The 25,859-nt window shown below is 46.6% G+C and overlaps 1 protein-coding gene across 1 annotated transcript; it reads right to left on the reverse strand.

The window, feature by feature from the left end:
• Nucleotides 1–1,044: 1,044 nt before the first annotated feature.
• Nucleotides 1,045–25,346, reverse strand: LOC310763361 (solute carrier family 2, facilitated glucose transporter member 9-like). The gene is made up of 12 exons (XM_083615353.1): nucleotides 24,971–25,346; nucleotides 20,163–20,261; nucleotides 19,733–19,893; nucleotides 17,604–17,728; nucleotides 16,920–17,065; nucleotides 15,345–15,477; nucleotides 14,984–15,171; nucleotides 13,677–13,787; nucleotides 9,235–9,336; nucleotides 8,509–8,584; nucleotides 5,292–5,419; nucleotides 1,045–2,423 (listed from the first exon to the last, which is right to left on the reverse strand). Exons 1-12 carry the CDS (start codon nucleotides 25,013–25,015, stop codon nucleotides 2,178–2,180), a joined length of 1,560 nt encoding a protein of 519 aa, XP_083471479.1. The 5' UTR covers nucleotides 25,016–25,346; the 3' UTR covers nucleotides 1,045–2,177.
• Nucleotides 25,347–25,859: the final 513 nt, after the last annotated feature.

The raw sequence follows: 25,859 nt of genomic DNA on the forward strand, positions 1-25,859 counted from the left end.
CACCCTTAACAAACTACTGTCCCCTGGATTTTTTGAGGGAAGCCATGACTGTTAAAGAGGTATGATAGTGTTTTAAATCCATGGTGCAGATGTAGGCTAGTAAAGTTAGGATTGCAGCTTCAGGCAGCTCAGTTTTACTGAAAGCATCCACTTGAGATTACTGACCAACAGGGACATCTAGTGGTCATTCATTGTAAAACTTTCCATTCTCTGTGTGTACAAATTATTTATTTATTGTGTAAAAAAACCCCCCAAAACCCAAATGCACCCATCTTCCAGTACAAAAGTACAAAATGCCACGTCTGGCCCGCCTTCCGTTTTATCATAACACCAACCCTAGGAAACTGATTTATATGAGGGAGCCTCTGACCCAAGGTCACCCAGCAGAACTTTGGGATTTGAACCTCCAATCTCCAACCATTACACCACCCTGTCTCTCGCTTAATGATAACATGAGGGTTGATGTAAACCTAATTTCGGTTGGCCTCCATGAGGGACTGAGCCCTGTGGAACGCCTTACCTGCAAACTCCAACTGGAATCGTCTCTGCCATCTTTCAGGTGTCTCCTGAAAACTGCACTGTTTAGACAGGCCTTCATGACAGGATTTTTTTTTTCTTTAAATGAACCAGTATGTACTGATGTTTTTAATTATGCTTCACTTATATTTATAGGTTGATTTTACTGTATTTTACTGTAAGCCACCTTGTTATATTTTATGAAGGAGTGGATTACAAATTTTCTAATAAAATAATAACTACAACTCTGGAAAGAGTTCATCTGGCTGAACTAGATGCTAAATGAAGTACATGTAACAATTCTACCTCTGGCTCCCACAAAAAACTTGTTCTGGTAACAGGTGATATAATGCAGAGAACCAGCAAGGGGAGGGTGTGCTTAACCCTTTCCCCATCTACCACCCTAATTTAATTTATTAATGGGATTCCCTTCCATTCTTCCTTCATGGAACTCAAGGCAGCCTACATATGGTTCTCAGGTGATTCCATTCAAGCACTGACAGGGCCCAGTTTAGAATAAAGAAGAAATTCAATTTTGCTTGCATTTTAATGAAAAACTGCCTAATCTGCCATCTCTAACCAATTAATGAACCAAGTCACAGCTATCCTTCAAAATTCACACTTCTCAGAACACAAACCCAAAAGATTCCTCTTTATTTTCAAGCTCTAGGGCTGGGTTGGAGGGAAGCAACCTGGAAAACACGACTCGGAAGCATTGTACAACAAATCAGAATGAATCCTCAATAACCAGGTGGTCTGGAAATAACCTCAGGTTCTGTGGGGTGATGAGGGAACCTGTGGCCCGCCTGATGTTGTTGGACTCCAATTCCCATCGGTCCAATCTAGCATGGCCAAAGGTCAGGGGTGACAGAAGTTGTAGTCCAGCAACATCTAGAGCGCCACGGATTCTTCATCTCTGGTGTAGGCCATACTGAGCTTGAAGGGTTACAAGTTCCCTATCCCTGGAATAGTTTTGTTATGAATGAATCAGTGTTGAGTGGAATGTCCCAGCAGTGTATTGCTCTTGCTCTGTTAGGGAGTAAATCAGTGACTGGATGGGCATTTGACTTCTGTCTTTGCCTTTTGGGACATAGTGGCATGTGGAATGTATATGTGCTCTTACAGGTACTGAGTTTGTCTTTTGGTGTGGTTCAGACAATGCTGTTTAGTTGCAGCACTGCTGGGAAGACTTGTTATTGGTGATCTCTCAATAGGATTTCCAGTCAGGTGTTGGCATGACTACCAGAAAAATTGGGAAGCAGATGAGATCTCCAAAAAATCCTCAAAATGCCTTAAAGGAAAGAGGATGAGTCCCATTCATGACATTCTGAAAAAACTGTGTGTATAAACCAAGTTCCTGAGGATAGCTATCCCTCAATGCTACTAATTTCCGGCCCTCAGAAGAAGACAGTGAAGGAGGAAGAAAGGATTTGGGACAGAAGTGCACCCAAAATACCTGGGGGCAGAGTCAGACTTCTTAGGTTTAAATTAGATGCTTCTCCCCAAATCTTCCCCCCGGTCCCTTTTGTGCTGCTGGTCCAGGCAAGATGAAAGAAGTTACAGGAAGAGAATCAGTATTATTGTCTCCCTTTGCCATTTCACTGAGGTGGCTTCCCCACAATAGGAGAAATGGAACCCCCAAAACACTGAATGGGAGATCATCATGGAGGGTTGGATCCTGAGCCAGAGAGTTCCAGGGAGCTGTTCTCCAGGGCACCATAACCATTGAACTTGATCATCTTGACAGAATCCGGCAAGCTGGAGAGGAAGGAGGGGCGAGAGGCAAACATGTGGCTGATTTCCATAAACGTCTTGTTTTTGGTCTCAGGGATGATGAAATAGACATACAGTGCCACCAAAAGGCAGACGCCACAAAAGACCAAGTAGCAGAAGGCACCAGCAGACATCTGGGAATGGAAACAAAGAAGAGTCCAGATAAGCAGAGGGACACAAACAGGCTCTACCCAGTCCTCATCCATTTGGCTGGTTCAGTGCACTAAGAAGCAGCCTCCAGCATTTTGAGTGTTTAGGGCACCCTCTCTGTTAGCAAACCCCAGCATCTCCCATTCCTCACCATCACAGGTTCTCTTCTTACCTATTAAGGCCTCTTAGGAATATAGGAAGATGCCTTACATGAAGTCAGGCAATTGGTCTGTCTAGCTCAGTATTGTTTACACCGAGGGTTGGAGAACCCTTTTCAGCATTTCCTCCTGGAAGCCACATGGAAGGTGTCGGGTGTGAAGAGGCAAAAGTGAGTTGAGCAACCAATATAAATATTGCCACATGGAAGGTGTTGGGTGTGAAGAGGCAAAAGTGAGTGAAGCAACAAATAAAAATATTGCCACTGTACAGTAGGCTAGTTTCTGAACATACTTATACATCTCTCTCTATCCTCCATCCAGGCAACAAAAGGCATGGTCAGGGTATAAGCAAAAACACCCCAAGAGGGTGTGAAGCAGAGTTTGTGAGAGGCAGGGCATGGGAAGAAGGTGTGTGGCTGGGGATCAGGTGCGGTGTGGGAAGAGTTCTGAGGGCCAGACAGAAAAGCTTTGAGGGGTGCATTTGGGCCTTGGGACTAAGGTTCCTCACTCCAGTCTACGACTGGCAGCAGCTCTTCAGGGTTTTGGGCAGGGTTTTCCTTGAGCTCTACTTGGAGATGCTGCAGAATGAACCTGTGACCTTCTGCAACCAAATCTGTGGCTCTACCACTGTGCTATTGCTCTCCCCCTTCCTCTTAATGTGTTTCCTTCTGGCTCTGTGGGGGATTTAATAATATAGATCAGGGTGGTTCAATGCACAGCCATTGAGGCCTTTTTTGGTGGCCCTCGGCAACATTTAATGCTCTCCCCCAGCCCTTTCCATGCCTTCTCAAAGCTGGTTAAGAGAGGTGCTGGGCTTTGGGAAGGAGGTAGAAGGGCTCTAGGACCTGGCCAGAGCCTTGCACCTTATCCCCAAGCCCGGCGCCTCCCTTACCTGACTGGGAAGGCAGCACGAGGGGGGAGGGGTTTTGGCCTCACTCTCCTCCCCCCATGCAACAAGGCAGTGTGTGGCCTGTGAGTCCCATGTCACACCACTATTGTAGCCCCCTTGCTATAAAAAGTTGGACTGCCCTGATCTAGATTACACAGTCCTAAAATTTAGTACCAGAAGACTCTTAATTCCGTGACTGAAGTGAATTAACATAGTTACATACACACACCTTCACCATATACCACTGGTACGTCAAGGAGTGCTAGATTACTTTTCTGACTCTTCAACAGGAAACCTTCACTTTGCCTTTCTAGTGCTGTTTACATAAGAGAAGGCCTGGTACTTTCAGAATGTAATGATTTCATGTCTTGGGGCAGGGAATGGTGTTTACAAAGCAATGGAATTGGTTTGCCATTTGGCGCATCCATGCGATCTGATTAGGGAATAACTTGTCAAGACCAGATGGCTTTGTTGCTGGTTCTCTCTCTCTCTCCGTGTAATGTGACGAAGATCACAACTGGTCTTGTGTTTCTTTAGAGCAGAAGGTAAACAATGTGGTGGCCTTCCAGATGTTGCTAGACTACTGTTCCCACCGTCTTGTTGGCCATTGGCCATACTGGCTGTGGAGGGGAGTTCGACAACATCTGGAATATAGGAAGCAGCCTTTCACTGAGTCTGGCCATTGATTCATCCAGCTCAGACCCATTTACACTGATTAGCAGAGGCTCTCCAGGGTTTCAAGTCAGAGCCACTCCTAGCAGTGTCAGTCTGAGACATTTTGCCGCTGTAGGCAAAACACTCCGCTCCCTCTTCCACAGATCCAGGTCCCCACCCCTCCCTGCTGCCAGCCCATCACAGCAACAGCACCCTCACCTGCAGTTGTGCCCATGCTGCTGCCAGAACGCAGCAGCAGCAAATGGGGGAACGACAAGGGGGTAGTGGCAGCAATGAGGACAATGGGGCTGGCAGCAGTGCAATGGGAGGGTGGAGAGGGCAAGGGGGTTGGATCCGCTACTTGAAGCAAATGGCTTCACCTTGTCTAATGTGTGGGCAGTCCCTGACTCTCAGTGCTACCTGGGACAGATCCTGTGACCTACTGCATGCAAGGCACTACCCTACCCTGGAGGACCACCCCTGCTTTATGCAATATATAATAAAGGTTCAGAAAGATACACTGCCCCCTCTCTTAGTTTCTTTTGGTACTAATTTTGTTGCTACCATGGGGGCATCACCAGCTTTGCTATGGCAGTCTTCTCCTATTTGGTGCCTTCCAGGTGTTTTGAGCTACAGTTCCTGTAAGCCTCAGCCAGCATGGACCACAATGATGGGAGAGCTTCAGTCCAGAACGTCTGAAGGGCATGAGCTTGGGAAGGCTGGTCTACTGTAACGTGTGTTTTCTGCCACTCAGAATGCTGGAGCATGACCCCATCGCCACTACCAAGAAAGAACTAAGCTATGCAGTACCTTTGGAGCTCTTTCCCCATTTCTAGTAGAAAGTTCTAGGTCACACAGAAATACAGCATATGGTTCTCCTCTGTGCTGTGTCCTGCAACCACTGCTAGAAGGAACCTGCCATGAGAACCACTAGGCCAGGCATAGGCAAACTCCAACCCTCCAGATGTTTGGGACTACAATTCCCATCATCCCTGACCACTGGTCCTGTTGGCTAGGGATGATGTGAATTGTAGCCCCAGACATCTGGAGGGCTGGAGTTTGCCTATGCCTTCACTAGGCATTCTGCTCTCTTGCCTTGCTAGTCAGGGGACCCCAGAGCCTACCAGCCTCTCAAAGGGGCCCAGTATTACCTGCAGGAAGGGAAACACAAAGCCAACAGTGAAGTTGGAGAGCCAGTTGAGGGACCCACCCACAATGTAGGCCGATGGCCGATGTGATTGCTTGAAGAGTTCAGCTGTCATCAGAAATGGAACCCCAGCTGTATGGGAAAGACGGCACTCAGAATCACATAGGCCAGGCTAGGCTTTTAATCCGAGCCCCTGAGTGGGGCCAGCCGATCAAAGTCAGAACCTGCAAATAACCCTTGCAGGGGTGAATCTATTTCAAATCATCAGGTTCCCCAAAGATGTTTATTATTATTTATTAAATTTGTATACCACCCTATACCCACAGGGCAGCTACAACACAAAAGCACAAAACACATAATAAAAATTAAAAAAAAACCCAGCAATAAATCTTAATTATTAAGATTGACATTAAATAATGTTGCACAAGAGGGGGCATTTATTTTGCTCATTGCTGCCCCCTGCAGCGACAAATTGGAAGACCACCTGCACAGACAACCACTTAAATTTAATCTGTTTTAGCATTTTAACTTTTGCATGTTTTAAAGCATGGTTGCAAATTTTCATCTAACATTTTTATCTTTTTATAAACTGCTGTGAGTTTGCTTTTGTTTTTTTACAACCAAGCAGTATATGGATTTAAAGAAAGAAAGAAAGAAAGAAAGAAAGAAAGAAAGAGAAAGAAAGTAAGTTAGAACTGTGCCACATTTTTGGCCCCAGAACAGGGCAAAACACATACTATAAAGGATGCAAAAGCCATTAATCAAACTCCCTGTCTTTTACTTTTTGCACTTCTTTTCACTCAATCCATTGCTGCTTTGTCACTCCCTTTAAAAAACCCCAAGAGATCTCAGACAATCACGGGTGATGCAGTAAAAGTGATGATGTTGTGGAGCCAATCAGATTTGGCTACATGACAAAAACAGTGAGGAGGCCCCACTAAGCTGCATTGCTCTAATCTGGCTCTATCTAGGCTGCCAGAAGTCACATGGAAATGTTTGTTTGAGCGCACATCCGACTGAGATCAGTTGAATAGGTGACACCCACACCTGAATGTCCACTTGGATGCATACCAGGATGCACACCTTCACTCAGATGTGGCCTGTCTGCACTACGTTGCTCTCAGTAGGTTGCGAGCATGAATGCCCATTCCAACACATGTTCTGGTGCATCCAGAGCTGGAAGAGGGCTTCTGAGTGAGGGCAAAGCAGCGTAACTGCAGCAAAGCAGGATTGTCAGCCTAGTTTCCAAGGCAACAGAGATGTGGTCCCTCTCCCCCCACAACCCATAAACACTTCTGCGTGCTTTTGAGTACCCCCTCTAATTGATGTAAGTGAAGGACTGCTTATCAAGGGGCATAAAGACATTCACAAAACTGCTCTCTGGTTCAGCGTAGCCCTACACACTTGCGTATATATGGTGATGCTGATGACAGACACTTCTTTAACAGAAGGAGCCAAGACCTTGAGCTCCTGCAACAGAAAGGTTTCAGATCTATCTGCCCTAGTGCATCAAGATCTGCCCTCTGTACATGGTGGTAATTTAGGCAGCATCGCTTTCTTTCAGGAACACAAGGAACTGCTTCTTGAAATAATAACATTTGTTGTTGTTGTTGTTGTTAAAAAGAACCACCAGCCTTAATAATACTGGGGGGAAATCCATCCAGGGATTGTTAAGAAAAACCCCTGATTGAGCATTGCTCACAGATCACCCAGAGTGGGAAGAGAGATATTTTTATTTTAAAAGTCAGATTCATCATTGTTTGTGAACAATGAGCCATTAAAATCCTAATTAAAGATGTAATTACAGCGAATAAATTCTGGGCCGACAATGAGTTATGGATCTGTTGGCGGCTATACTAATACATCAATTGGGTAAACCAGCAGCCGCCTCGTCCATCATATTTAGAGAGCTCTGCTTTGGCCCTTTCGTTAGCAGAAATCACAGGAGTTGCCTCTGAAATCCAAAGCAAGACACCGTTAGGCAATTCATGCCGCACCAGTTTTAGGGCATGGCAGGTGGTGACAGATTCAGATTCCCACCAGTGGCCTGCTGACCATGGTCCTTTGGGTACTCAAAATGCCAGAACCAAGCCAGGGTATGCTTCTGAATACCACATGCTGGGAATCAGAAGTGGGGGGGAATGCTGTGGTCATAGCCCTCAGGTCCTGCTTGCGGGCTTCCCACAGGCATCTGGTTGAGAATAGGATGCTGTGAGAATAGGGTGCTGGGCTACATGGGCCATTGGCCTGATCCAGCAGGTCTCTCTTTACGTTCTTAAGTCTATATTCTCATATTATTGGTCAAGAGCAGTGTAGAATTGTTATCAAATAAATAAATAAATGTCCTCAGCACTTAGGACAATTCAAATAGTGGGGTAGGAGAGATTAAAAAAATCACATCTGGCAACCAATGTGTCCCTTTGGATAGTACCCAGGTAAAGGGACCCCTGACCACTAAGTCCGGTCGCGGATGACTCTGGGGTTGCGGTACCCATCTCACTTTACTGGTCGAGGGAGCTGGTGTTTGTCTGCAGACAGCTTCCGGGTCATGTGGCCAGCATGACTAAGCCGCTTCTGGCGAACCACAGCAGCACATAGAAATGCTATTTACCTTCCTGCCAGAGCACTTTGACATGCTTTCGAACCGCTAGGTTGGTAGGAGCTGGGACCGAGTAACAGGAGCTCACCCCATCGCGGGGATTCGAACCACCGACCTTCTGATTGGCAAGCCCTAGGCTCTGTGGTTTAGACCACAGTGCCAGCCACATCCCACTAGTGCCCAGGTAGACAAGTCTAAAAAGCCCAGGTCACAAGCTTTCATGGCCCTCTAGCGGTTATGGTGGCTCATTTTCCAGAAGTCATGTATTTAGCCTAAACACTGGAAGTGTATACTCAATTCTGACCAAACCAAGCCTCCTAGAGCAAAATATACACCAGAGTTAACGCTAAATACAGTACATTACTTCTGGTAAATGAGCCACCATAGCTGCTAGAGGGCCATGAAAATTTGTGTCCTCAGGCATTTTTTAGACTCGCCTTCCCATGTACTATCTCAAACCAAAAGGGCACATTTCAGTCCTGTTCTTGGGGGCCACAAGCTCAGACCAGGTTTCCTGTGATCTCAGCCTATCCACAGCTTTGCTCGTGCCCAGGGATCTTGAAGAGGAGCTTTGTCGCCTTGTTATTTCTTTGGATGCCTCTGTCTGGCACCAGAAACGTACCTGGTCCCATGCAGAATCCTGCAATGATGCCAATGACACAAGCCACACTGACGTAACGCATCCAGGACACAGTTGCCTGTGGGAAGGACAGAAGGTTATTGAGAGAGTTTACATAAATGCAGCTGGGCCCCTTTGGCTCATTCAGTTCTGAGATTCCACCACTACATCCAGGCCTGCATCCTACAGCTCCATTGACCACACTCAGTCCCAGTCTGCAGACTGCTAGCTGTGCCAATCCTGTGACCCTTGCTTGAGCAGACACCTCCGTTCCAAGCAGCTGAGGCACAACACCCTGCTGTCATAGCTCCAAGCTTAGCTGTTTGCTTCCTAACTTAGCTGGTGTCCTCCACCTAGCTTGACCAATATTCCAGAGATGGTAGTTCTCTTCCATCTCCTGATTCCCAAATAAACCTGCCCCCCTCATTCTGCCCCCTTGCACTCATCCCTGTTTCTGTGTGAGGTCACACCTGTACTTGCACCAATTTTATGAACTAGGACCAAGCCTTGCTTATGTTTACACTTTAGCATTTAGGTGTGAAAAAGGAAACCAGTGGTATAGATATAGCAGGATAGAGTTTCTGAGGATCCACCAGCACTTCTGATCCCACTGTGCAAACTGAAGCACAAAATCTAATATGCGATTGGGGGTGGGGTGGGGGTGGGACGGACTGCAGAGACGTTGTCAGCCATCCATGGGTATATAAGTGCCTATGGGGCTGTTCCTACCTGCAGAATCAGGGACAGGGTGATGCCTGCACAGCAGATGCCCATGAAACAGAACCCAACTATGATGAGAGGGCGACGTCCCAGCTTCTCAATGGTGAAGCACTGTCAAAGAGAAAGGGGGAAATCGAGGAGACAGGTTGCTGGCTAGTTGTATTAGGGTTTTGCATGTGTCTCTGTTCTGAGATGGGGAATTTGTGATCCTCCGGGCAGGGCTGGTTCTACCATTAGGCAGAATGATGCAGCCTTGGCCTTTTCTTCAGTTGAAGGACAGAGTTATGTGTGGCTCACAGCTGTACCTGCCTTTCTTGGAGGCAAGGGAGGACACTGCCTCATTGCTGGTGTTGAAGTAAGATTCAGTTGCTGGTCCAGTTGGCTTCTGAACGTGGAATGGGAGAGGAAAACATTTTATACCTTGCTGCAGGCAGCAAAGTATCTTGAGCCAGCACTGCCTGCAGATGTTGTTGGACTACAACCCCTATCATCCCTGACTATTGACCATGCTGTTTGGGGCGGATGAGTCCAATAATGTCTGGAGGGCCAGAGGTTTCCATCCCTGGTCTCTGCGATTGCCTCAAATATATACACAAAGTATACAGAGAAGCTTATTGCATAGACGCCAACAGTACTGCATGGAGTAACATCATTCTTAGCTACGTAGACAGTGCATGGATGCAGAACCATCTTGTCCCATTGCTTATACCAGTGGTGGCCAAACTTGGCCCTCCAGCTGTTTTGGGACTATAATTCCCATCATCCCCGACCACTGGTCCCATTAGCTAGGTATGATGGGAGTTGTAGTTCAAAAACAGCTGGAGGGCCAAGTTTGGCCATCACTGGCCTATACAATGGGGCTGGAATGCCAACCATTAGAAATTCTGGGTTTGGTTCCAGAGCTAGGGGATGTCAGAATCTCCACTCGGCCAAGCTGATAAACCTTCAGCTTCCGGCCGAGTCTCCAGAATTGCCTCCAATGAATAATTAACGACCTCGAGCCTTTGATGAGGCTCCAAGTCACATTCTATTCAACAGAGTTCCCAGCACAGGGAAGAGACAAGAGGTTTGGGCTACATTGTAAAGAGTTTTATTTCTAAGCTACGCAGTCAGAAAAGACATCCTCTCTCTATGAAAGCAGAGAGCAACTGAAACAAAGGAACAAAGGAAACAGGAAACCACTAACATCACATCCCGTCTCCCCTCCTGTGAGACTGAAAGGTCTCTGGAATGTAAACAGAGTCCTGTGATTCCAAGCAGCTGCTCAGTGGCAAAACAGAAACTAACAGGGGAGAGTGGGATCCAATATGGGATCCAGTATGCCCTAGTCAAATGCAGGGCATAAGTTTGTGCCCCAGTGCAACATCTTGCCCCTGCCCCACAAACATTTGTTCCCTGCAGGTGCGTGAGAAGGAAGCCCTACCTGTGAGTGCATGCTCAAGAGTAGGGGCTCCTTGTTTTTAGGGCACCTGGTTGTGCAGGTGTCCCAATGGCATAGCTTGTATACTGGGCTACTACACACATGTGGTGGTGGTGATGGGGATCTGACCTTTAGAGCAATAGATCTGACACTGGTGGAACATCCACTTTGCATGCAGAAGGTCCCATGTTCACTCTCCAGCATCTCCAGGTAGAGAAGGGAATGTCACCCTGTCTGGTGTTCTGCCCATAGAGAACTGCTGCCCAAAGACAGTGGCTAAGCAAGATGAACCAACAGCCTGACTATGTGACATCTTCCTTATGCTTGGCATTGTCTCCTGCATTCTATTTTCCAAGATCAAATAGTTTAGGTCAGAGGCAGCCAACATAGTACCCTCCAGATGTTCTTGGACTCCCAACTCCCATTAGCCAGGGCCAGCATGGCCAAAGGTCAGGAATGATGAGATTTGTAGTCCAACAACTTATTATTATTATTATTTCTATACCACTTTATATTTTTAAGGGTAAAAAACAAAGCGGTTTACAACGTGCAATAAAACATCAAATAAAACAATCCAGAATAAACATTACTGAAGAAATTCAAATATAAAGTATATGTTCAGAGTAACGTAATTAACAGGAAACTAAACATTATCTTAAAGATTTCAAAATAAAACATTACAAAGGAGGTCAACATATAGAAGGCACAACGTCAGCCTGGAAATGCATAGTCCTGGTTTTATTCCTAGCTTTGGGAAGGGCTTCTCATCCAATGTATTATGGGGCAGCTGCCATTGAAAAGCAGAACCGTTAAGTTCATCCCTAAGAGAAGAAGTGAGGTCGTTTTCATTAAAGCTGATGGAAAGGGGGCTCAGGAACAAACTTTTGTGGGTGTACCCCTGGCTCTGCTTCAGCTATGGGAGCAGTTTGTGCAGTGGTTGTGGAAGGAAGGAGGGTATCCTGGGAGCCAGAAGCCTATAGCTGTGATGGTGTGTGTGTGTGTGTGTGTGTGTGTGTGGAGAAGCTGCCAGAAGGAAGCCAAAGCAGGAAAGCTGCTGACAGCAGAACAAATGCCTGTAATTTTATAACCAACCTCAGTGCATCCATTGGGGGCCGTTTTTGTCGGCACTCAGGAGCAATCAGGCTGATGGAGCGATGAGCTTGCCGGAGTTAGGCGTTGCTGATGGGCAGCAAAGGCGGTTGGTGGGCGGGAGAGCTATGTGCCTGTGTAATAGGGAGAGGCACAGGTCCGACATGGGCAGCCCTGGGTGATATCCAGCTGGAAATCTGCCCCAGCTAGGCTGAAATTTGGAGTCAAAGGGACGGTGACAGCTGGAGTGAGCACCCTTGTTGCAATAAGACAGCTACAAGATGCATTAGGTATGGGATCGTCCTGCCATTTATACCTCTCGTCTAACAAGCAAGCCAACAAACCAAAATGCTGTACTGGATGTGTCCTGCAAATCTGTTGTTTATATAACTATGCTTGCACCCCTCAGAAGCCTTTGCTCTACCTGTCTGCTGTATGCAAACATACGAGCTATTAACAATAATCAGAAGGGTCCTTTTGACTCATCTCCCAAGGCAAATCATCAGCATTACAAATGCCTGCCTGTTGCGGGAAGCAAGCAATCTGATTAATAAATGACTTCTGTCCTCCTACAATACTGCGAGTCCCTCTCCACAGACAGGAGGTGCCATTGATTATCCTCCTCTCTGTGGTAAGATGTCTGGGGGTGACGAGAGAAGAGGCTGTGACTAAGTCTGCATAATGATTCAACCCTTGAGTTTTAGAGACCATGCTGAGTGAGGCTGGTTCTGTGATCCCTCTGGCCTCCCAAGCCACAAGGCAAAACGCTCCACTCTTCTGTGTGCTGGCTGCTCTTTGATCACAGAGAATCTAGCAGTGCCTTGTCTACTCAGAAGTAAGTCCCACTCTGTGCGGGACTAGATGAGCCTTTAGCCCAGCAGTTCTCAACCTGTGGGTCCCCAGATGATGTTGGACTACAACTCCCATCATCCCTGAGCTCTGGCCTTGCTAGCTAGGGGTGATGGGAGTTGTAGTTCAACAACATCTGGGGACCCACAGGTTGAGAAAGGCTGCTTTAGCCTGACCCAGCAGGGCTCTTATGTTCTTACGACTACAACGCTCATCATCCCTGATTATGCTACCTGGGGCTGATGGGATGTGGAGTGCAACATCTGGAGGTACCACACTGGCTGCCTCCATGTATAGGATTGCAGCCTATGGCCCAGTTCCCACATTGCCCACTTGAGGAAGAAAGGCATGGAACACAGTTCCCCTTTACCTATAAGTAGACTTGCTGCATGGTCCTCACTCTCTACCTCCAGTGGAGAAAGAGAGGCAGCTGGTCTTCCAAGCTGTTGCTTTTCATTCTGCCTGCGCCTTGACTGATGCTCTGTTAAGGAGAGCACTGCCGCCACTCAGCATGAAAGGCCCAGAAGAAACATAGCTAGGACAGGAAGGAAAGTACTGCTAGCTTAGGCTGCGTACACACCATACATTTAAAGCACATTCCCGCCGTCCTGAGAATGGTAGTTTGTTAAGAGTTATGGGAATTGTAGTTCTGTGGGGGTAAACTACAATTCCCAGGAGTCCCAGGGGGTGCTTTAGACGTATGGTGTGTATCCAGCCTCATAAAGCAGTATCTGGTGAGTGCTGAGGGCAAGTGAGCAGTTCTCTTCTGGTGGCTATGTTTGGCAACATGAGGAGAGCAGAGAATGAGTGCAAGAGAAGGCTCTTTGCTAGGACCAGGCAGTGACAAGCAACCTCACAGGTTTTCTTCTCTAAGAGCCCAGCTGTGAACAATATCCTTCCAGTTGAAAATGGGTAGAGAGCATCCTGAAGGAACCAAGAGTGCCCTCCACACTGGAAAGGAGTTAGGAAATTATTGCCCTGTCTCATTATGAAAAGTACATACAAATCTATTCTCTCAGTGCAAAAGGAAAGCAGAAGGATGATGCCCTCTTAAAGGACAAGCCAAACCCAAACTAGAGATTTCCACACTTACGCCTATCAAGCCAGCAACAACCTCAATCGCACCCGTGCCGACCGTAGTGTAGGGGATCTCTGGGTCAGGGATGCCGGCATTCTCAAAGATGACATTTGTGTAAAACCAGATCTGTCAATGAAGAGGAGAAATCATAAGCAGAGGGGGTAGGTGTGGCTTAGAAGAGTAGGAAGGACAATGGAATACCTCGTGAGGCTGCAAGGAAATCCAGAGGACGGCTATGCAGGGAACTGCTGCAGAGTTGCGTGTGTTAGCACCCGCAGATCATTTCTGCCTATCCTCTCCTTTTATGCCAGTGGGACTTAGCAAAGACAGTTTGAGGGTCTGAGTTCAAATCAAAATTAGCTGGAGGCATGCCACTTTTCTCTGTTCTGTAGCATACTTGTAAAATAAGAAAAATCACTTTTTTTTTGGCTGCTTATGGCAACCATTTGTATGCTGGTACTAACAGCACTTTTATTAAGATATGAGTGCCTCATTTTTAATCGCCCAACCCCTCCCTCCTGGGATTAATTATGCTCTACCATGAATTATTGTAAATCATTTTAATGCATGATGTAAAACATGAGTGGGGAGCCTTTTTCTGCCATGGGCTGTATTTGCTTGGGAGTAATCTGTTAAGGGCTGCATATCAGTGGTAGGCAGGGCTAGAGAGAAAAGTACATGCGGAACCCTTCTCCCTACCTCATTTTGCAAGCAGAGTGGGTGTCAGTAAGGCTCTATTCAAGGTGCACAAAACCTGGAACTAGCTTACAAAACCCTAAAAGGCTTGGGACCAAAGTACTCAAGAATGTCAACCATCTCAGCCTGTTGATAGTGCTGGGTGCTGCCTGTGACAGAGTCTCCATGGTGGTAGTTCCCCACTATTAACATTCTGGTGGAATTTTAACACATTCCTGTTCCTCCAGGCATTTAATGGCTGAAAAGCACTGTTTCCTGCAAACTTGGCATTACTAGCTGTGAGGGGATATGACTGTTTTACAAGGTTTTAGATTTATTTATTTATGCATTGTTTTTCTGTTTTGCAATTTGCCTCCATTTTGGGAGGAAAGGTGGTACGGAAATTTAAATAAATATTCATGATTTGGGAGGAGCAACAGTAACTCTTGACTTTTGGCACCTAGCTCGGAGTTCTTTGGCTCCAATTAGCGAAGGTGTCACAGATACATGGGGGAAATACGCCCAGAGGTTTAAACGGGGGAAGAGAGCAGTGAGGTTGGAATACTGTTGTGCTTGAATGAAGGTGCAGGAGGCGCAGGCCAGCCCAGCGGCCTTGTGGCAGGGGTGATTGACCCTGCAGCCCTTACCGCGTCAATCCCTGAGAGCTGCATGCCCATGTTGATCACCACGACGGAGAGAACTTGCCATCGCACAGAGGGATCCAAGAGCAGGTGCCACACAGACACCGTCTCCACAGAAGCCAGCGAGCGCTTCTCCTCCTGCATCTCTTCGATTACGTCCTGCACGTCGTACTTGCCCAGGAACCAACGCAGTGCTGTAGGGTTAAGACAACGCGGGTGAGAAGAGTATCCAGGACAGGGATGGCCAGCTGGAGGCCTGTAGGCTGTGGGTAGCCCTGCCACACAATGGCAAACTTTTCTTGCCTCTCATAGCCACCCCAAAATATTTCCAAGCGGTAAGGAATGAAGATCCTTGCACTTCCCTTACCATCAGTAGCTCCAAGGACATTGTTCTTCTCAATAAGAAGGTAACGGGGGCTTTCTGGAAACCAGTGCAGGAGGATCAGCTGCAGGAAGGCAGGAACAACCACCAGCGAGAGGAAGAGAGGCCAGTAGGCATCCTAGAGAGAGAGAGAGACAAACCCCCCCCCCATGATGAGAGGGGTTTTTGCAGCTTCTTTCTGGCAAAGAGGATACTTTATGCAGGTTGTGAAACACAAAGGACTTGATAGATTAATGGCTCCTTTTCTGCAGCCCTTTCTCCATCTTTCTCCCCACAGAGTTATATAGGAAAGCCTAGTCCTGTAAAGGAAAAATTTAATAATTTTTTTTTTAAAAGGAAAGCCTAGTCCTGAAGGGTATAGCTAGGGTTGCCATATTTCAAACTTTTGGCCAAAGTTGTTGAGCTTTTTTGCTGTTTTTGAGCTGTTTTTATGGGAAATCGGCAAATAACACTGCCGACATGGATTGCTATATGTCCAGATTTTCCCAGACATTTTCACAATTTCCGTCCGGATGCTGCTGCTGAATGCGGTATTCCAGATATGCCTAGGAAATTCCAAATGTGTAGCAAACCTAGGTGTTGCATTATTTTGGGTGTGGTGGGTGCGTAGATAGAAACAAGAATGACCTGAGCAAGATACTCCCCTTCTACACCACATCTGTCTTCCCACACTTTCTCCAACATAATCCCTGATGCCTCCTCTTTTCTCTATAGCAGAGACTTTTTCTCCTGTACAATGGCCAGATTTCTTATAACATTGTTATGGTCTTGCTATCTGATTTCTGCTGTGGGGATCAGCATTTGTGAATGTTAAAGGAGGCAGAATGAGTTCTTAAGGTTCCTTAATGGCCAAGAGGCCAAGCATACCAGCAGGCACATCTTCTGTTAGGGAAATTAGAGCTAAAATGGCTGGGAATGGCTAGGAAATAACTGGAGACACCTCTGGAAGGGGAAGCCCTCCATCTATGCCCCATGTTCACCTCCATCTATGGTCAACTTGAATATTTGTAAATCAATATAGCAGAAACATATTAACTCACTACCCATGTCTTCTTCCCAAAGAGAATAAAAGATGAATAAGTCATTCTCCTATAACTTCTCACCACTTGAAGAAGTGGGAAGTGCATTTAAAAAAAACATGTTTGGATTCAAGATGGCAAAAGCCCGTCTGCCTTTTCTAAACTAGTAGGAGAAATGGGGGCAGTGGAATGAAATGCAGCTTTGTTGCTCTTTTTGACAGCAGGGGTGATGGTGTCATCTGCTAGAGTGGTATTTAGCAACAGTGTGAGCTTGAGGATTGGAGGACAAGTCTCTTAGGTAGGCTAGACTCAGTGATTTGCCTTAGGTGATTCAGTGAACTTCATGTCTGTAAGTTCATGTCTCCCCATCCAAAGTCCAACATGTTCATTACTACACCACCTTTTGCTAGCACACTCTTCTAGGACTCCCAGCTGCTCCCAGTGGTGCCCTTCCCATCCTGTCATCAGTTTACATTCTGACAGCAACGAAGCTAGCAGGCCTGGGCATTCTATACAGAGAGTGGCAGGCCTGGGCATTTACCTCTCCCAGGAGCTCGGGAAGGCCCAGGACTTGGGCAGAGAAGACCCCCAGACAGATGAAAATGCTTGGTACAAGGCCCAAGAATCCACGCAGGTTCTTAGGGGCAATTTCTCCCAGGTACATGGGCACCACACTGAGACAGATCCCTGGTAGGAAGAGGAAAGAAAAGGGAAGGAAGGTGGTGAATGACATGGCAATCAGCCAGCAGCCTCAGATATCTAAGGGTTAATATCTTCAGGAACAACTAAATCTATATTAACTTCCCGCAAAGTAGTCATATAAGTTCTGTTGCTACAAAGAGGCAGAATAATGTGTCATCTTAGCAATTAGTTTATTGTGGAATGAGATTTTATGGGCAGTGGTCTAATTCAGAAAGTGCATGCAGTGAATCCACATTCAATAATTTGTGAATGTTCCCACTCACTCACTGTAGGTGGTAACTCATTTCTAACTCTCTAAATTAAAAAGCACGTTATTTTGCTTTTCAAATCAATGTGGAATGTCATGAGCAAGAGAGGCAGCAGTGGCTCTAATAATCTATATATACACTACAGGTATGCTTTTTGAGATGCATACGTAGCTTTCAGTGGCTGTGCATTACCTGGACCCTAGAGGAGAAGGAACTACACTAGAGAAGGACCCACACACAAAGTGAGGAAGTATGGGCAGAGACATTTCTCTTACCAGAGTGAACGCCGGTTATGAAGCGTCCAAATATGACCATTTCAGGTGATTCCAAGTAGCGACTGAATCCCATTAACATGCCAGCCAAAAAGACGAGGACGTTGCTGCGGACCAAGGTACCGTTCCTGGTAGAGAGGTCATTTATTTTAGATGGTTTCATTGAATCATGGAACCATAGAATTGTAGCCGTAGAAGAGAACAGAGGGTCATCTAATCCAGCCCCCTGCAATGCAGGAATCTCAGCTAGAACATACATGACAGATGGTCATCCAACCTCTTTGATTCCAAAAAGTTCCAAATAAAACATTTTGTTCCATCCCCACTCCCTGAGGTCCAAGGCTGGCTCACTCATGAGGCAAGGTGAGGTGACTGCCTCAAGTGGCACCATGGCAGGATCCATAGGGGCAGCTGATCCCGATGTAGATCTTATTTCCTTGCTCCTGAGGTAGATATTCACTCACCCATTCTTCCCTACCAGGGAGAGAGGCGTCATTTTCTGGTTCACCTCAGGTGCCAAAATATCTTGGGCCAGCCCTGCTGAACACTCTGCTTTCTGTTGCAACAAAATGCCCATCTGGCATCCCCATAATTGCCCCTCTGCCCCCTTCCTTCCTTGGTGCTTCTAACTCCTTTCCCCATTAGAATTGCTTTGCCAGATCCTAAGGCCTGTAGCCAGAGGTGGACTGACTAGCCAAATGGGATGTGGATCAGAGATGGCCCTTCAGACGTTACTAAACTATAACTTCCAGCATCCCTAGCCATTGGCTATGCTGACTGAGGCTGATGGAACTTAGAGTACAGCAATGTCTGGAGGGCCACAGATTCTCCATCCCTGATGTAGATGATCACTGAGCAACCTTTCAGCTGGGTGAATTGTTGTGATATCCAGAATTTAAATGGAGACACGGTTGTTTGCTAGAGCATATGGAAATTGTTCTGATGGTAGAGTTGAGATTTGGCAAGTAGTCTCAACTCAAATTAAATCTGGGATGTGAGTTGAGAGGCAGGCATAAGGAGTAGCTCTGTTTTGACAATCATAGCGTTATCCCAGCTGACACAACTGTTCTACATTTCTTTCTATTATTTATACACCCTCTTTAACAAAATATGTTTCCAATGAGCTTCAGGGACAGTTAAAGTGTCAGCTTAAAACATATTCAGAACAACCCACGGTAAAGAATAATCGTGCTTCCAAGTGATTCAGTTCATTCCTGATGCCCTAACAAAATAAATACTTTCAAAGAACATGTCTCAACTGAGATGTCAAAGAGGACCATAAGTTAACTGATAGTTTTTATACCTATCGTCTATCTTTGCCTTCAGAGTCACAGGTTCAGTTCCCAGCATCTCCTGGTAAGAGATGGGGAGTGACCCTTGCCTGAAGCCTGTGCTGCAGGCAGTGTAGACAAAATTGAGCTGGATGGAATAAGGCAGCATCCAATGTCTCACCAGTGTAGACAAAAGTCAGTCTAGTCAGTATCTTGCACTGTTATAACCTCTTTGATCTTTTAACTGTTTGAATTCTAGAATCACTCCTGCCTTGATCACATTATCCAGCTCAATTTTAGCGCTGTCCTTAATGGTCATGAGGTTGAAGGCTAATGAATTGGTCACATCCATGGGTGCTGCAGCTTTCAATGGGAAGAGAGAGGCAGTTTCTGGCTTGCGTGCCAAAACGGGTTACGTAGTAGTACATTCCTGCTGTCTAAACTCTACGGGGATTAATGTGTGTTTTGTAACATTTGTGGGGGGACTTGGGCATGATACCTTCTACGGGCCTCCTCTCACTGCTGTTGCCACTGCACTTTTGCTTGCACCTTCCCTTTGGCCACAGTCCATACATCTGTCCGGTGGGAGATGGGTCAATGTGGTCTAAGGCTTCTTCTTCTGCTCTTTCTCTTTCCTCTTTTGTCACTGCTCTTTGGCTGAGAAGGGACAGGAGATCAGGCAATAGTGGCAAGGAGCAATTGCAGCAGGGCTAGGGGCTGGCCGGAGGGATGTGGGTGCTCAGCTATGTGGAACTCAGTGCCAGTCATCCTCGCTTCCCTCCACATTGAATGGGTGGTGTATCTGTCAACACATATTGGCTATGAATTGGAAATTCACTCTGTTTTTGGCTCTGCCCTTACCTTCCATATTGGGTTACCAGTACTCCCACAGGCAGGGATCCCACCAGGCCTCCCAGGGCAAAGACCGAGACAGTCAGTGAGTACATGAGAGTGAGCCGTGCTGGAGCCAGGCCCACTCCATAGCGCCGAAACCATGTTGTGTTATAGAAGGCTTTGATGTGCTGCAGTGGAGGAAGACACAACATGCAATAAAATTGTGAGAGTTCTAGATCTGTGTTCACCACCATGAGATTTTAGCCACAGGTTATATGGAGTCTTGTGATGTCTGTGGGAGACAGTATCAACCCAAGTGAGGTCCTGGGAGGAACAGAAAGGGGGTCAGTTCAACATGGTGTATCAGGCCAGGAAGTGGAGAGAGGGGCATTCTAGCTCAGCAGAGGATGGAAGGCTCTATGATGGTCAGTGTGTGCACTTTCTGTCTGAATCTTACCGCTGCTGGAGAGTTCACCACAGCCAAATTGTACCCATACAGCATGGAAGACCCAAACGATGACAGCAGTGTGACAGCCAGCAGAGGGAAGGTGAGGTGCTAGGAAGGACAAGAATACATGTCAGATAAGGAGGAGGTGGAAGTAGGTCATGAGACATACCAAGCATGGGACATTGTTTTGCCACCAAGAGTTGCTATAGATTGGTGAACCTACATAACAACAGTGGTTCAAAAGTTGGTGCAAAATTCCAGAGGTAGCAGAAGGCAGCAAAGATACTCATAGGAAGTCCTCCATTTCCCAAAAAGAAAAGAAACAGAAACATTCCTAAGCATGTTTGTCCAAGTGTTGGAGCTTGGTGAGATTTACTGAAGGATTTGTTCAGCTGGTAAAAGAAGTTGATGAGAATCAGTGGTGGCCGGTGCCCCTTGGGACCAGAGGGGCAGACAGCAAGGGGGCCAACAAGAAACAGAGCCAGAGCCTATGACAGGCAGAGCTGGCTAAATATAGTTTCGTCTCTGTTCTCCTCCTCCCTTATTTCTACAAAGAATAACAGCTAACAAGCAATGCTGCTCACTGGCTGGTTTTAAGTAAGAAGGCAGCAAGTGGGGGCTGACTGAGGGCAGACTGAGTCTTAATGGGCCAGCCTCCACTGATGAGAAGACATTGCACATGAACACACTTCTGGTAAGCCGAACCAGCGCTGAGGAAACTGTATAACAAATAAATATAGGCAGCTTTCACCCCAGTGGTGGCTAGTGAGGCAATTACACTGGAGGACACCAGCATTGGCTGCATGGGAGAGGAAGACCCAGCACCCCTCTTGGGCGGCATTTCAAAGTAGCAGAAGGGTTAATACCACCATACCATGAAGGAAATCAGAATGGCAGGGTATTCGGGAAATAAAAAAGGTGCTTCCAAATTTGCCTATGACTGCACTTTCTCCAGAGTACAGAGAACGGCACCACACAATTAAAAGGGATTCAGGGAGTCGCTGTTTTCTTTAAGCCAACACTGTGCCCACCGGATACTACAACTCCCACCAGCCGCAGGCACTATGCCCAATGGCCAGGGATGATGGGAGCTGTAGTTCAGCAGTATCTGGAGGGCACCACTTTGGCTATCTCTCTAAGCTACTCCTATGAATCATGTGACATCAAGGAATTATTTCCTGGGCTGCCTGTGGTTTGGAGCAGTTCCAGCCAGAAGCCTCCTTCCGTTAGGTATTGCGGAAGAGCCAGCAGGAAGAGAGAGAACTGGACTCCCCAGGATAGTTTAACAGAGAAACATTTACAATCAACAAAGGGTTCTAACCACACCCGTTAAGGACTGGAACCGATTAATGTTGCACAGACAGAGCATGTGAAAGCCTATCAGATAAGCTTTTGCTGTTATGTGGATTTTCTTGCATCCAGAGAATACAAGCTATTGAGTGTCTAATAAACGTAGCAAAACAACATGAAAAGAGAAACCCATCATGGAAATTAATAAAATTGTCGCAAGCTAGTCTATTGGAAAATGGGTGGGTTCCTTGGGGGGAGGATTCTTTAGAACAATTCATGGTACTGTAATTAAGGGCAACAGGACCATAATTAGCTAGCAGGAAGTGTGGTAGAGGAAGGAAATCTCTCATTTGTCACAGAAACAGATCCATAAAGGGATCTTAAAAATACTTCCAGCTTTGCTAGTCCAGGTAGGTCCTGTAAGGGAATGTGGATTCCAGAGAAAATGGAAGCTGGTAGGACTTTAGAAATCAAATCATGGTGAATGCAGGCCCAGATTGTGACACTTATTTAGAGTAAGAATATCATGGGAAGGCATAATAAATTATCTGAGGTCAGATGTGAATGCCAAGGAACCTTTTCTTATTTTTGCACAAGAGTTTATCACCCAGCCTCTTAAAGGTTTATTATTATTAAAATATTTGCAATACTGACTTTCTATCACAAAAATAATTCAAGGTGGCTAGGCACAGACAGCAAAATGAGATGAATCCATAAACACGCATTATTGAAAGTGAAGCAATTGGACAATACAGAAGAGCACACATTGCCCCCGCAAAATAGCAGAGTAACAAAAAGCACAGCCCTCCAAGACTGGTATACAGGAAGGTTAACCTGGAGCAACCATAGTAGCAACTAGAAGAGAATTTTTACAGCTACCCAAAGAGGAGGTGGATTCCCCAGAATTTCCACATATAGAGATACGCTGGTGAAATGTATTTTTATACGTACTGGAATAACTGGCTGGGATTCCCTAGCTTAGCTCATCCAAAATAGACCAGGCAGATGGTAGCAGCAGTGTTCCTTTTTAAGAATCAGGCAGAGAAATGAGAGGAGGAAATGGCTGTAATCCTACAGTGGAGCATCAGAAGTTGCCTGGTGCCCATGGGACTGGTGGGGTAGAGGGCAGAGAGCCCAACAGAAGGTGGAGCGAGAACAAACTAATTGTTGCCCCTTTCCTCTTCCCTGCTGAGTTCTGCAAGTGCTGAGACCAGGGAGTAGGAAGCTGACAGCCAGTGCCACCCCTTGAACTGGTTTCAAGTAAGGAGGTAGGCAATTGAGGGCTGAGAGCAGACTGAGGTTGGTGGGACAGCACTCCAGTAACCCCAACGGACCAACCTCCACTGCTATCAAGACCATCCACCTCAGTTTTGCCAACACTGATACGCAGTGACTTTCCAAGTTTTTAGGCAGGAGTCTCTTGGTCCTTCCTGGAGATGCTGGAAATTGAAGCTGGGACCTTCTGAATGGATAGCAGAGCATTCTCCTATGGACCTTCAAGTGGTTCCTCCCATTATCCCTCTCTGTGGCATATGAGAGAGGAGGGCAGCTAAGCCATTAAGGAGAGACTTTGGGGTTGTTTCTGTGTTTACAGCATCATGCATCTTTCACACAGTGAAGGAGGGAGAAGCCAAAGGGGCACATGGTGTGGTGGACAGATGGGAAAGTGACGCTCTGGTTCAACATCCCTGTTTACTGCCACTTCTTCCAACATGGCACCATACAAGAACGTCAAGCTCACTATGCTGTTAAACGGAACGTTGGAAGCTGCATTATCCATTCATCTATCTCAGCATTAACTACCCTGGCTGGCAGGGGCATAGCATGGGGAGTGCCAGGGGAGCTGTGGCTCTGGGTGCACAATTTTGGAGGTGGAATGAACCAGGCGCCCCTATGCAGGTGACCCCAGAATGGTGCAGCCCAATGCTCCTCTCCACCCACCAAGGGCTGCAGTAGCTGGCCAGGCTCCCGCCAGTGTGGACAAGCGAGCAGCTCAGTGCAGCCCCATTTTGCTCCAATGTGGGTGGGGTTGTTCCAGTGGCAAGGGCTGGGCTGGCACGTACTCTGGGTGCCAGCAACCAGTGCTACACCACTGCTGACTGGCAGTGGTTCTCCAGGGTTTCAGGCAGGGGACATTCCCAGCCCTACCAGGAGATGCCAGGGACTGGACCTGCCACACTCATGCTGTCATTCCTGGCTCACTTTGCTCTGTGTGCCTCGTGTTCTGAGACACAGAACACTGGCCATTATAGAACCTGTCTGAGCTGAAATGATAATTCAGTATTACCCCCTATGACTGTGGGAAATGGACGGGTTATTTTCTTCTGAACTGTAGACAGGCAGGACTTCTCAACATTCCAGGCTCAGGGGAACATGATTTCTAAACTGAAACTGGCCCAACATTTACTGTCAGCCATTTCTTCCTATTCTGCCTATGTTGGCTTGAAAGTCCTTTGCAGTCTAGTACTTTTCTCTGTGGAAAGATGTAGGCATTCAAATACTGAAGGTAACCAGGATTGGTCCCTTAATACAGTGGTACGTTGGTTTACGAACTTAATCTGTTCCGGAAGTCCGTTCTTAAACCAAAGTCGTTCTTAAACTGAGGTGTGCTTTCCCTAATGAGGCCTCCCATTGCTGGTGCCCTTCCACCGTTCAGCTTCCGTTCGTAGACCGAGGTAAACTTTGCTAAGTGGAACACTAGTTCCAGCTTTGTGGTGTTCATATACTGAATAGTTCATAAACAAGGCTGTTTTTAAACCGAGGTACCAGTGTAGTTATTTTTTGAGGGGGGAGGAGCCTTGCCACAACTCATTAGCATATGGCAATAACTTAATAACATATACAGATCACCAATGATCTGCAAACCCAAAGAAAATGAAATAAAAACTACATAGCCAGGAGGCAAACTTAGAGCAGGAATGATTAAGCCTCATTCTCATAAACAGGAAAACATGCAACAGACACAAGTGAAATGGTGGCTGCAAAGCACCCCAGTTGAAACATTATTTTATAAGGAGCTAAACAGCACCACTTCCAGCACCCTTCCTCCCCCCCCCCCAACCCAGTAGCATCTGCAGCTGGAAAGATCTAAAGCAGGCACCCCAACCTTTGGCCATCCAGATGTTTTGGACTACAATTCCCATCATCCCTGACCACTGGTCCTGTTAGCTAGGGATCATGGGAGTTGGAGGCCAAAACATCTGGAGGGCCGCAGGTTGGGGGTGCCTGATCTAAAGCTACTAGACTTAGAAATGTCTTTCTGGACTAAGTTCCCCACCCCAGTTTTGGCCCTGATTCCTTAGGCCAGCAAAGCAAACCCCATACCCTGGGAAGCTGGAAAGTGTCACTCCACATATCCCAGAGCACAGTAGCTGAGATTATAGTCTTGGCCAGCCTTCTCAAGTCGTGTGCAATTAAAATCCCAGCTAATCCCTTAAGGAATGCTGGGCACTGCAGCACGCCAGGCTCAAGGGAGATAACCTTTGTGGCATATAGAAAGCTCCAAAAAAACATCAACCCACACTTACCCCAGTGATCTTTCTGTGGAAGTCAAAACGCAGGTTGTTGTCCATTTGGGCAATCTCTGTCTTTTATGTCCAGACAATACAATGAAGGTTCAGCAGGAAGAAGTGAAGTTGCCTGGCTGAGATCCACTTGCTCATTTCAGTGACCCATGATGGGATTGTCCAGGAGAGATGAAAAATTCAGCAAAGTAATACTTGATGCTGTAAGACCCTCTGGAGGCTCAAGCTACGGAGACGCAGAAACACCCCCCACCCCCCCACCAACTTGCCAAATGACGGACAGAAAAAGCCACAAGCACATGGGCCAAGGCAGTAAAAGGAAGATAGGGAGAGAAAGATGCAAGAGACGGAAGAAAAGCTCTGCTTCATTAAGCCCTTAGAGGCAGTGCTCAATCACATGATGGTTGATGTGATTCGCTTCGCTTATTTGAGAAAGAGATACATAGTTCAGAACCTGGAGCCGCTAGGACCTTCCAGCATTGGCAGCTGCCCAGGGCAATATTAACTCTCTCTGTACCTGGATAACGGTTGTAGGAGAAGGGATTAGCACATTAGAAATGTATAACAATAAGGGCCATTGTAGGGCTGAAGGGTGGTATTCAATCCAGCCTTGTTTAGAGTAGATCCATCAAAATTAATTGGCTACCTTAGCCATGTTCATTCATTTCAATGAGTCTATGCTGGGGCTGATGGAAGTTGAGAGTCCAGCAACATGTGGACTTCCTGCCCTAAATGGAGTACATAGAATGGAATCCTTTTCTTTCAGGATTTCATGTCGGGTGCTAGAGGAGGATGAGGTAGCAATGCATCTTGAGTCTATATAGCCTCACAGATTTGGGAGAGATTTCAAGTGGGGAATGTAGTTTAACTCCTTGCTGATTGGGGAAGTCCA

The sequence above is a fragment of the Podarcis filfolensis genome, assembly GCF_964270895.1.
Source record: "Podarcis filfolensis genome assembly, chromosome: 5".
NCBI classification, from domain to species: Eukaryota; Metazoa; Chordata; class Lepidosauria; order Squamata; family Lacertidae; genus Podarcis; species Podarcis filfolensis.